Below are 13,706 nucleotides of genomic sequence, written 5' to 3' on the forward strand. Positions count from 1 at the left end.
TCTCTCTGCCAATACAAAAATACTTTAACTGAGCTCTAAAACTGCACGCAGAACTGTTTCCACAGGTAGACCAYTCTACAGCCCAACACACCATATTACCAGGAAGCTTATCTTGTATTCAGTCCAAATTTTCACTTTTCTAGCTTAATCTAATKACTGTTATTTACACCGGCAGGCGACAAGCAAAGTAATTCCTCACAAGCTCCTGGTGTCAACAACAAAGGAAACACCTCTTGCCTCGCTCCAGCCCTGTTCCTCAACTGGTTTGGCCAAGCTGGAAAGCCTCTCTATAAATTACCAGGACATCCATTACAACACTGGCTTTTACAAGGAACTGTGAGCACAACTGTATGTTTTCAGAACTATAAACCTAAAACATGGCTGTGTTTTTGCGTTTTACGAAAATCTGGATGGTAAATCCCAAGCCGTGGCAAGGTAGAATGAACCTGGGCCTTCTGTAAGCGAAGTGTCTCTCTGAATGCCAGAGAAGCTCCCTCTCCAGGAGTTTAAGTACCCTTGGAATACAACCGTAGTAGAGCAATCCACTATGCTTCCCTTGCCCGCTCGGAGGACTCCAGCACTGCCCAGAGCTCACGTACTCAGGAAAAACATCATCTGTTAAGAGCGCCAGCTGGAAGAAAATCCTGCAATAGCATCTCTGACCCAGCTCCGTACTGAGCTGGTAGCCTTGCAGAACCTGTGAATACTGGTAGTTTATCGATCCTGCAGCTTCAAACCACACATCACTTAGAGATGACTCAGAGGGTTCCAAGCTAAAAGCAATCTTAAAAAAATGTTTGCTCAACTCCAGTGTGCACATGGATACCTATGCAGCAGCTGGTTGCTTTTTAAACCTTAGAAAAAGCAGGCATCGARTTTCTTGCTTTCCCTTCTCCATGGATTATAAGAGAGTATTACTGCAGTAATGTATCCTGCAGGGACAGTATGAGGATAAGCTGGTTAATGTGTGTAAAGATGATTAGAGGCTAACGTGAAATAAAAAAAAAATCATAAATAAGCACTCATTAGCTCTTGCCAAACTTATCTAATGTCTAGCTCTGATATAGATTCTAGACTTGAGTTTATATAGCTCACTTTGGCCCCCCCATCCACAACAGGTTTCAGCTACTTATTACATTAAATGCTCGAGAGCTGACTGTTGTACAGGCTCCGGGAAGGCTTTCTGCGCCAATGGTATTCTGGGTATTTATACCAAGAACTTCATAAAATCTTTTGTCTGTGCTGAATTAGAGACCCCTGCTGAGGCAATGCTTGTTGAGGCAAGCTAAATTACATGATTTGCTTTTGTGCTGTGAAATACTTGCATTATCTTAAATGTCACGAGCCTGATGCAGTAGCAAGTCATAGGATTTGTAATTCTCTAAAAGCAATTTTTTTCTAAATGCTTATTACAGGAAGACACTTCTTTTCTATTTTCTTCTGTCTAATTTCAGAGATGAGCTTTTCTAAGACAACTCAAATAAACAGCCTTTCAATCAGTCAAGTGCACTGTCCTGACAGTGAACTTGTCTAGAAAGGTATTTTGCTCTTGAATTGCAGAGAATTCATACTGGAGCGGACAGCTGACTTTCTCTTGTTCATTATCTTTAATGTATTGTGCCAAACAGAATTACCACMAACTGTATTTTTTTGTGTTACACATTTTTTTTTGTGCTGTTATATAGCAACAAACTGAGGGACAAATTTACCTTTTGAGATATGCACAACTCTCCCTTGCTAAGCCAAATGGAAATAATTTAAAATATATTTTAAAAAAGAGGAACTTTGCTTAACAAACAGAATTCCTCATTCTGTTAATTTAGAGTTTTATATTGTACCAACCATTATAGGTTGTTTTCCTCTTCTGCCYCCTCTTAGTTCAGATAATTACATCTGGGGGGGGGGGAGGAATGTGATCTGTGAAATGACATAAGCAACAAGAGCACTTCAGCTTTTTTTTTTAAACCTGCCTGCACCTATTCTCTCCATCCTGATCAAATCTGAAACAAACCAGTTTAGCAAAATATCTGTTGGTTTCTGTTTTGTTTTCTCTGAGATTATGTCATTAGCTGCTTTGTCAATAAAAAAATTATAAAAATGTGCAGAATAAATATAAGCGGATCAGAAAGGAGGGAGTGTGGTTCAGAAGGGAGAACAGAGCAAAAATTTTGACAGATCTAGTATGGTGCAATACACAGTGCACAACTCTGCCTACCTGGTCCGAGCTGACTCTTCCCTCTGGAGCACTTCCGCTGAGCCTAGCCGGGCTGGGTGCAGCCTTTCCCGGAGCTCTGGGGACAGGTAACAGGGCCACCTCYTCGGGTGATCCCCCAAAAGAAGCAAATCTGTATAGCTTTTTTCTCATACAAGGCAAGCAAGGTCTGGCTTGGAGGGAGAACAGCTCTGGTGGACCCAGTCATACAAGGCAGTGTCAAACTCTGTCTTACAAAGCACAGAGCAAAACCAGAGGAAAGAGTGATGTATAAGGCAAGGGCATTTAACAGAAAAAAGAAGGAAAAGAAACACYGGGGAAGAGCAGCTCAGTGGTCTCCTGACAAGGACTCCTGACAACACCGCTTCCGTAGAGGCCACGGTTCTTTTTAAATACTTTGCTCAAATTACCCTGTCAAGTCTGGGTCAAAGATCCTTCAAACACGAGCTCTGTGTATGAGCTGCATCCAACATCTAATAACACTAGTCTTTAGAAAAAGAGATACAGTTTTTGCTTTGCATTACATTATGCATTTTACTTGAAGACAGAGTAAGGTCTAAGGTGAAGTCTAGAAAACACATATCATAGTTTAATGAAGACTATTTTGAGAGGCTAGAAGGATTTTGTAGTTTGGCAACAACCAAAGTATTRTAAAATACCTATTGTAAAAAGATGTATATCTTTTTATCTGTATAAATACTCCCATATAGTTATGTCCTTATGCAGTAAGTAAAAAGGARTAAGAGCTTAAAAATTAATGTACCTTCCCCCATTCCTCAAAATCTCATTTCTAATCGCCTATTTTTCTAAAATAAGTCCACAGTGTGATCTCAACAGGTTATATATGTCTATTGGGGGGATTACAAATTGTAATTACAACTATTTGTCTTAAAACAAAACYGTCTACCCCCTCCCCCAAAAAAAGATGCTTAACAACTGATAAATTACAGAGGGACTGATTAAGAAAAAGGATTTAGAAGTGCGCACAATGAGTATATTATGCACTTGAAATATGTTTTGAAAAATAGAAGTATTTTCCAATTTAAAAAGATCTCAAAAAGGAACATCTTAGCTTTTAGCTAGGCTTCCTCCTTAAAAGTAAATAAATAAATAWGAGTCTTTGAAGCTTTTTCAGTACAGTAGCCTATGTACTGCAGTGTATGTAAAYAGGTTCATAATGAAGACTCAATCAAGCATGTCCCAATCAAGACTTAACCTGTGATGGCAAGGACAAATACGGGTGAATTTCCCAGGGTTATCCTTGGTCACACACAGCAGTACTTAGAGGTCTAGGAAGAGAAAGCGTCTCTGGTCCTTCGACACTCTCCTCTTCCTGCTCTGCAATCCTGYTTCATTTACAAGAGTAATACACACTGACATTCTCATTTAAAATGAAGATTTTTAAGACTCCACATGACAGGGACACATCTGCCACTTCTAGGAATAAACCAACTAAGGAGCATTAATCTAAAATTGAAAGCAAATACTAAGTATAATCTTTCATTTTTCTCCTTTTGAACTATCGTATGGAATTCATATCATGGCAGATAAGATAAAATAGGACAAATCGAAATCCCTTTGCAGCAGTGGCAACCCTCTTCTTGACATCCATGAAATGAAGACTTGGCTCAAGGCATCTGAATCTGATTGTGAGATACATTTGCAATATGAATGGCTGAACAGGAAACAAGTGCAAAAATATGTTTAATCTGTTGCCACCTGGGGAAGAATGGAAGGCAGAAATTACTATTGCTCTACATACTTAAGCAACTGCATTTTAACAATRTAAATAGATGGATATTTTTTGATAGTCACCTTACTCCCTTTCAAAAGRATAACTTGCATCCCTAGAACTAACCCAGAATTACTTGCTCAAATGAGTTTTCTATTTTGCTACAAAGAAACCTCGCCTTTCAAATGAGAAGAGTGACTCGGAGGACAGGCAATTTCTTTACCTTCCAATAACRTTGTATTTTACATGAAACTTGGGGTTCTGGTATTGGGCTGTATCTTTTAAATTGGCTCCTGTAGCACAGTTTTCAGCTTCATCTAATGCCACAAATTAACTTTATCTGCTCCTTTTTATATAGTCATAACAGCACAGACTGCACATATTCCTGCCTTTCTCCTGCTCCTGCACACTCCTTTTGGCCCCCCTGCGTTGGCATCAATAAACACGCAGGGCACGAGATGTGCTGCTGGCCAGCTGTCTAGCGAGCAAGCTACCGAAGAGTAACGCAGCTTACGGCAAAGACAGAACACCACTCTGCGATCCCAAGAATTMAAAGATTAAAGCTGTATTTATTTTTGACTTTTATTGTAGCTCTTACCTGTGACTGACAATTTGACAACCTGATAGGAGTGATGATGACTCTGCCCTTACAGAGAATATTGTAAAGGACTTTGTGCCATCTCAAAGAAATCTGAAACCCCAAATATCATCGAACAAACGGAAACAGCAAAAATCACAAAGTCATCAGAAGAGCTGGGCAGTGCACTGCAGCCTGTGGGGCGACCCTCGGCTTGTAGCACGTGCGCTGTGCACAACGCATAGTGCCGCTGAATCAAAGGGTCTTCCATTTTTTGTTTTTTGATTTTTTTCACATGTATCTTGCAAATGTGTGGAGAAACAGCTAACTGAACATCTCCCAGGCTCTCTTACAGAAAAATCCTGTAGAAAAGTAATGAGGATGATACTAACAGTGAGCAATAATGATCTTTGGATTAAAGCACTGAGCTAAGACTCAGGAGGTAAGTGTTAATTTCTGGCTTTATCATAAAATCCCCCTGTAAAAATAAGTAGGTCATACCAATTTTTCAGGTTGTTCAGACTTTGAAATCAGGAACAGATTTTCAACTACCCACACTCCCACAAGAAGCAATAAGCAGTAATCTAGCTAGGCTCTTTGGAAAAACCTGACTTCAACCTCCAAGTGTTGAAAACTTCTTCAAAGTTCTGCCCTTAATCTATCTAGCCTTCAGCTCCCCATTGGCAGAACGGGATAACATTTTCTGCCTCTCACCACATTTTTGTATAGATACAGATTGTGTATACTTTGTGGTCAGGGCTGCTGCTTCTTATGCTAACTACTACAATTTTTTGAACTTCGCCTGAGCAGTTTTGGAGATGTTGTTAAACGAAGCAGCAGGGCAGCAGTAGGGTTATGCAGGTATCACTCTAAATATAGACAGACATTATGATTATCCCTATGATACTCCATACAATTTTCTCCATACACCAATGATGCACTGGTGGAAAAGATGATTCAATTCTAGAAAATAATTTAGAAATAGAAAAAGCTACTTTTTAAATATACCCTATTAATTTTTACTATAAAGACAGCTATAGTTATGAGAACCCAGAAGTGCTCTTTTACCTTCAAAACCTAAATTTTCATGTTTTTCTACATTAGATTATCTGACAAAAAGTATTATAATCAATTATCACTGTTGGCAATGGTGCAGATGAARAGATCATGACTTCAGAAAATATAGAGCAAGAACAAAAGTGATGAGATAGCTGGCAAACCTTCTAATTTAATTATTTCCCACATTCAAACACGGCCAAGCAGTTCTCTTTTAGGTATGACAACAGTGAACTAAAAACCATGCACCTTGCACAGCACTGCCAATTAATACTACACTTCCGTTGTACAGCATATATATTCTATACATTCTTTGACCTTCAGGGGCTAGTAACTGCCTTCTGTAAGCAAAGTTTTAAAGGCTTGTAATTTTAAATTGGGATGAAAGCTGAATGGTCTCACTAGTCAATTAGTATTTCTTTGCTCCCCTGTGTGTTTTACAAGTGTAGAATATTGTCTTGGATATGTAAACAAATTGCTCTCTGTGTAAAAATATTTTCCTTRGGTTCTCTTATCCATCTGATTCTGGTACTTCTAGTAATTTTTCCAAAACTCACTTMTTGTTTTGAGGAATATCTGGTGATAGATCCATTTTCAAATTTTCCAAATGCACCTAACTATTTCTCAGATTGAGAACCCTAAACAATTCTTACAAGCTGAAATTTTACACAGAATTAAAGCACTTATCTCAAAGGCAATTTTACCCTAGAAGCAATCATTCAAGTAAGTCAAATRTTTCTCTGCAGTCTTAGGAACTTTATGAGTAAAACATTTAATAATCAGCAAACAACAGCTCAGCTCTTCAAACTACTTATTGGCCAAAGAGAAGTAAAGCAGTCTCAAGGAGGAAAGCTGTATGCGATGCCTGGTTTTTAATGAAGAGCAAAAGAGGATGAGCAGACTGAATAGAAACTAGCTGACCTAGTAAGGCAGTGTAAAGAAAGATATAAGAAAGCCACTTCAAACAAATTGAGGGGAAAGTTACCAAGCAATCTTGTTTAATGTCACGGCTATTCAGAAATGCTTTTAGCCCAGTATAACCTAAGAGATCGTGGAAGGCTCTAGAAAACAAGATAAACTAAGAGCATCTTTGAAGATAAACACAGAACTAATTCTGTATTTAATAGGGGTATGCCTGGTAGAGAGAAACCTGGCCTGTGATCTCAGAAGCTTACCAGTCAGTACAGCTTACTCAGCCCTTTACAGTTTGGTGTATGAACCATTAAATACAACAACGAACTGCAAGAACTTGTATGGGCTGTGTATATGAGAGTATGACCTCAGCCTCTAGTACAAGGCTGAAAAAATGCTTTTAAATATCCTGTTACATCAGTTGCTATGCTTGCACAAATGTGCACAAAAGTTATTTTGCAATTCACATAGGCTAAGAGCCTGCAGAAAAAATTCTAACACAATGGCCATATTCACTACTCATGTAAATGCCATCGGTTACAGCGCAGTCGATGCTGGAAGGGAAGGGATGCTGCTCAAAAGCAGGCCTTCCAGGTCACAACATCTTTCCGCAAGGACACAACTCTCCCAATCTCATTTATTTCAAAAGAAATGCAGCAAGAATACCTGACAACAGCATGACAGAGGAAGTGTTTCTGAAGTAAAATGACTCATGAAGAAATTGTGTATAACCTTCTGTTCTTTAGGGACTGGGAATTGGAAGACTTTTGCTCACCTCCCTCATTATCCTTGTTATCAGCACAGGAAGTTTCCATGGCAACATTGCATCCAGGCCCTCTCCAGCCGGTTTGGCAGACACACTGCCAGCTGTTCTGGCCGAGGGTGCATCTCCCATTGCCATTGCACAAATCGGGGCAGCCATCTGGTTGAAGAAATGAAGAAGGTAAGTACAAGACATACTTATTCACACGAACACTCAGACTTCACACACAATACTACTGTGCAAACAAAAAGTCTAGTTCTTGCTGGTGGGACACTCTCCCTGCTCCAGAGCCAAATGGCTGGTGTAAAGGAGGAGGGTAAAGAAAGGGGATACCTTAGAAAAATGAGGACTTAACTCCAGCCTTTAAGAAAGGACAAGTCCTACTGTCAGCCACAAAAAAGGTTGCAAGAACCCTGAAAAACTTCAGCTCTTGAGTTAAAGTCATCAGAGAGTTATAACAGATCTTCTGCTGACAGAAGATCACAGCCTTCTGTTTTTATCACTGTATGTGTTTGCATACATCTAAGAAGGAGAATGTCTTCTTAGAACAAGCATGTCACTGTTCAGGGTGTCTTTCACATAGGGCATTGCATAATTCTGCACATTTTCTCTAAACACAAAGTTTAAGTATACAAAACATGGTGAACCTGTTTTAAAAATATCTTCCTTCTTTAAYGGTCACTTTAAAAGATGTACTTACTTATACTAAGTTTACTTGTGTTATGATGTAAGTTGTAATGTAATATTTCACATTTTCTAAAAGGTATTTTAGAAGAGATATCCCACGAAAGATGTATGTTTTGAATTGACTATGGATATGACCTTACTATAGACCAAGAACTGAACTGGGAACTGAATTACTCACCCTGCTAAGGTGCTTCTATGTTCTAACAAAATGTCCATTGATAATAGAATAACTTGACTTGCTTTTCTCCTTCTTGAGGCTAAATCAATCTCAGGAGGCATTACTGTACCTTAGTGAATATTCATTAAGGAAAAGGGTAAGGAAATCAAATTCCTTCCTGTGAGGTGCATGAAGCCTTGGTAGCCCTTCCAACACATCACATCTTACACCACATAAGCTTCTTTCATTTGTCTGTAAAGGTGAAAGATGATTTGATAGTCCTGCCACAGCGCTCTCATGTCACCTTTTCATTAGTCTGAGCAGGAAGGAGAAGGCTAAATTGCCACACTGACACTAGATGTTGGCGCCCCATCATTCAAGCTCTCTCATCTGGTTTGGGAGTGCAGTTTAATCCTGCCATCTATACAACCTCCACAAAACACGGAATAATTAATCTCATTGCTGCTGGACTCAGGCAGAAAATTTCTTCTCAGTACAGCTCATGATGCTTCACACTCTCATTTCCCCTCCATCAGCAGCAATGCGTCATTGCCAAAATCAAGACCTGAAGGGACCTGCTGGAGCCTTCAGCTCTCCCTGATGGGCTGCATAAGTCCTTTGCATTCACCACCCCAGCCCCAAGCTGTGACTATTAATTACTCCCCCTCCCTCTCCCCAAACATTTTAAGAGCACCGAGGAACGAATTGGGCACCCTCGCAGAGCATGGCTCCTCTTTCCATCAGGTGTGAGGGAGAAAGGCAGCAGCGGGAAATATCCTGAAAGCAAATAAACATGTTCTCTTTTTCTCAGTGGTACCACTTCAAATGCGTGGCACTGAAGAAAGACGAAGAGGACAGTACACTGCCTTTGGGCCCTCAGCCTCTAGCTGACTGGGAACAGGAGCAACTTTCAAACCAGCACATCTTTCATACTAGGACAAGGGCTAAAAGTTTCAAGAGCCTCCCCAAAAGCACCAATTCAGCCTGCCTGCAAGCGCTTTTCTATGAAGCTGTTCARAAAACCACAGCTCTGAGTTTGTGCCTCTTCCTACTCCTCCCAGCTGCCTTTCCTGTAACCCAGCGATGTTCGAGAGAAGTYCTTCTGATCCTACACTAATTCCCGCACTGCCGCAGAACTTCCCTGGTGGGAATGCAGGCTGGCTTTGCATCCCTGCTATGCTCACATTACACAAGCATCTCTTCTTACTTTTCCTCAGTGGGTTATTACCCGGTAAATTTATAGCAAGTATTTAAATTTTAACAGGAGTAAGTAGTCCTTGGCCACATTCATTTCCTGGGTAATTCTCTAAGTTTCCTTTACCATTAAAAAAAAAGAAATACTGTGCTTTTGAATTGTGCTGGACTAAGACCTCTGAGACCTCAGCCTACTCTCAAGAAATGCTTTTTATAGATAACAGCAAAGTTTCTGCACCTTATGCTACCAGTGTGCTTGAGTCTGTATCACCTCCAGCACTGGCAGAGCAGCTCCGCYGCGACACGCTGCCGAGCCTGCCAGCTGGAGCTGCAGGTGCGCTACGTTTCACGAGTAAGATGCCTGACCTTGGGGACAGGGCCAAGACCGTTTTACACAGAACAACTATCAGCATATAGAAACAAGTCCTGGAAGTTTTATTTTACAGCTATTATTGTGTATTAAAAAACCACAGTGTTCCTTCCACCTAAAAAAGGTTATTTTCGTGTTACTTAGATATAAAAAGTCCCAATTACTTTGCAACAGAGGTAATATATTTTCAAGGCATTTATTTTATCTCTTGGCTTGTCAGGGTGTTTGAATGACCGGAATAATAATGTACGAAGGAAGGCACCACGCTTTAGGGCAAATTATTTGTTTTAAAAGAAAAACAAACATTAATTGYGAATATACACACACAGTTGGCTTTAGACTGGGGCACTGAAGAGAGAGAAATCACAGTAGCAGTTTGCTTTTCAACATATAAGCAAGATGAAAACATGAACAGTAGGGAGCTAGAGAAATCTCTGAAAAGTTGTATGTGCAGCTGGGGATTAATGGACATGACTTTGCTTTTAGCTCTAAGAGGGAAGCCAACACCACTGGTATGGACATGATGTTGCTAGGAAACACTATGGTACTTCTACTGAGTTCATTCAACTGTGGCCATCCAAAGAGAGACTTTGTGTTAAAAACATAAATATCAGAAGGAAGGGAAAAAAAAAAAAAAAGAAGAAACAGGCTAGAATGTACTCTAATTATTTTGGCAATAATTTCTTCCTTTAAAAAGCTTTGCTAAATTAGTAGATGCATTTAGCTTTCAAAATAGCTTTAAGTGCACAGAGAATTATGGACGTATTTTGTGCGCTYAGGTGTTGGGGTGCACGCACACACGGGTGTATGTGTGCATGTTTGTTCAGGYGTTTCTTTCTCCACCCAAATACATACAAGGCATTGCAGCCTGTTAGCCCACAAGTTACTCTAAAAGCTTGCCAACTAAACAGTCAAAACAGCTCCATTATGGTCTATTAAATAAATAGTATGTTTTCTTTAAAATATGTTTCTATTTAGGCAGTGCACTATCATTTGGAGTCTGAATACCTAYACTGAAAACTTTCCCCACTGATCCGTGCTGATGAACATCCTCTGTACACACAGCACTTGCGGAGGCCTCTGCGGCCTTGACCCTTCAGGGGATTTTGGCACCGGATAGCGAACCAAAGCGCTCACCGGAGGAACCGCCAGAGTCTGAACTACCGCTCAGCGCTCACCACTGGCCGTGGCACCCGCTCCACGGGAAACGCTCGCAACACTACGCGTGTCCCGACGCCAAGCGCTCTGCAGACTGCGTCTCCACCGAAGCTCGTTGTCACTCTGCAGTCCCAGCTCACGCTGAATAGGGTATTGCCTCCTGGTCGCCTTGTGAAGTTACCCGCAGAGTAAGGTAGCCAAAGAGAGAGTAAGGTAGTCACAGGGAGAAGGCCTATCAAAACCTACCCTTGAGAAGCRATTCACCGCTGTGCAAAGCACTCGGTCGCAGTACAGAAAAGGGCCCTTCCCGCTAACRGACAAGTTGCTATTCCTGCGTGTCGAAAAACTCTACTCATCTTTTCTATTACAGTATGCTTAATGGAAAATGTCAAAAARCTGGCTGAAAAAAAGAAGGATGTGCTTGTTTAAAGTGCTAGATTGACAACTTATTTATTCACAGAGCAGGCACAGCATGGGCAACAGCAGTTCAAGTGTCTCACACTTTCCCAGCAATGTCTCTGCACAGACCTGCTGAGAYGGCCGCTGGAGGTGAAACATTAATGCAGTCTCCCTTCCCCTTCAGCCTCCGACTTGCCTATGGGACTGGTAATCAGGAGGTGTATACGCAGGTACATTTACAAATAAAAATAGCAAGAAAAAATTCAGCACTTTTTTTCAGTGTAGCCTTAGAAATACATGCCTAGCACGACATTGCGAGGCAGCATCAGAGTAAGAGAAGACTTCAAAATCAAAATGCTAATATTCATTCCTCTCTACACCATAGACAGATAAAATGCCCAGCATTCATTTAAAGGGAATCCTGGAAGAGAGCGGTAAAGGACAAGGAGAAACTAAATGCAATACATCTCTGAATCTAACACAGAATGACACAAACTGTTTTTTCCACGTAGGAGATCCCAAGACACTTTTAAAGATATYACTTAACAGAACAATCTCCAGAATCTCACAGTTTTGGAACACCAGGACTAGTGTTTAATACCTGCATTTATCTCCTCTCTGTCTTGGCTCTTCTTCAACTTCAACTACCCAACTAAATTGCAGCAGCACAACCAGTTCCTTACYGGATTTCACAGAGCTTTTTGCTGCTTACAGTTCAAAGAGGTTGCTATATGCTTAACTTACTCACAGTTATAAAAGACTATTTCTTGGCAATATCATTCCACAGGTGCAGTAGCCAGCAGTATGAGAACGCTGACTCTCATCACCCACAACAACATGAGGACAACACTGAAACTCTGAGCTTTGGTATGCAAGGATTCAGCGAACACGTGTCGCAGCCCAGGGACCCCTCTCCTCCCTACACCTATGCTGTTTCTCAGTATATATTGCAATTTTTTCACTAATACTTCCCCAGCCCACTCATTCCAATACACATATGCTCACAGGACATTACAGTGAAAGGAACTTTGGTGATACGTAATACACGTGAATACAGGATAAAGACATGAGAGGCCTGTGACTTCAGAAAAAAAAATATTCGGTATATTTGCAATAACATAATTGACTTTTTTTGGTTCAACTTTCTGAACTTTAAACTGCAGTTAACTACTACTGTATATATAAATTATCATATTCATCTTATTTCATACTATCAATATACCTGGGTTAAGGGGGTCAAAAAGGTTGGAGGACCATGGTTAYACCCAACAGGAAAGCTGCTGTTTGAAACAGCTTACTATAGAAAAGACAGAACGTGCTTAAAATACTTAGTTTTTATATTTGCCTGTAGGGCTCCACATGGCCACAGTCCAGGACTGGGCCTAGTAGGTACTAAAACAATACAAATTAATGTCTTATCATTTTTCATAGCAACAACTGAGGAGTAAGAAAAATAAATAGTGAATCTAGGAAAAAAAAAACAATTGATATTACTTAGTTCATTGTGAGCAAAATTAAGTCTATTACTTCCTTTGGGCCTATGTAAGCTTTATCTATTCCTCCAGTTTCATTTTCTTAAAATTTATATAGGAAGAAAAGCTGAATTTAACAAAAAAATTGCAGAATTATTATGAAYAGTAAACAGAATCAATACTGTGTGTATTTGCAGAAAGTATCAGCAATGGATGAATTTAAGAGAGAGTACTCACAGGTTTCATCTACAATAAAATTATTCTGGGACTAAATTGTAAGGCAATTAATTCATTTCTGAACTCAGCAAATTAATTTCCAGGATACATGCAGTACATGGAAAACTCATATTCAATTTTGGATAAATTCTGCACAGAGTACCTACCTAGTTCACTGATGTTTACAAACACCGCAACACATGTACACTGCTAGCTAGATGCGCACAGATTTTCTTTTGCACGAACTACTCTAGAACTCCCAAACAAACAACGATATAGCGCTACGCTGTAGTAGATCAAAACATAAAGACATATTGTCTAATTCCTGTTTTCAGTCTAAACCTTAATTCCATTTCTAATCACCAGAACTGCCAGCTATGATGGGGCCAATCGCTTTGGAAAAGAAGGAAAGAAAAGGGCAGTCAGCGAGAGAGAAGTCAGAAGATTTTTTCCTAGGCAGACAAGACTGATCTCTGCTTTCTTTTTAAAATTTTTGAATTTTGCAGAAATAGGCAGCCTTTTATTTTAAGGGAAAAGGTGGAATAGGTGACATGGAGGGGACAGGTGATGCCTAATCACTATTAGTAGTGACATGGACAATCATCAGTGAATTTTAGTCTCTACTCAGTTTGTACATGGAAAATCAGATCCAAATCAAAAGGTCTTGTTTATCTTTCTGTCTAACTCCATTATTTAGGTCTTTATCCAAAGCCCACTGGCAGTCCCTGGAGTCTTTTCACTGACTTCTATGGAGACTGGATCAAGTAGCTCTTCGGGCAAAGATCTCCTGCAAAACAGAGT

The 13,706-nt window shown here is 40.1% G+C and overlaps 1 protein-coding gene across 1 annotated transcript in view; it reads right to left on the reverse strand.

Annotated features, from left to right (window-relative positions):
• Positions 1–13,706, reverse strand: part of TENM2 (teneurin transmembrane protein 2) — a 167,304-nt gene that overhangs the window by 45,966 nt on the left and 107,632 nt on the right. Inside the window, exon 11 of the mRNA XM_085299595.1 lies at positions 7,265–7,411. Coding sequence (XP_085155721.1) covers positions 7,265–7,411 — 147 coding nt within the window. The remainder of the gene's footprint in view (positions 1–7,264; positions 7,412–13,706) is intronic.

This window comes from Rhea americana, unplaced genomic scaffold (assembly GCF_003343005.1).
Source record: "Rhea americana isolate MKP2758 unplaced genomic scaffold, rheAme1 scaffold_150, whole genome shotgun sequence".
In the NCBI taxonomy this organism is placed as follows: Eukaryota; Metazoa; Chordata; class Aves; order Rheiformes; family Rheidae; genus Rhea; species Rhea americana.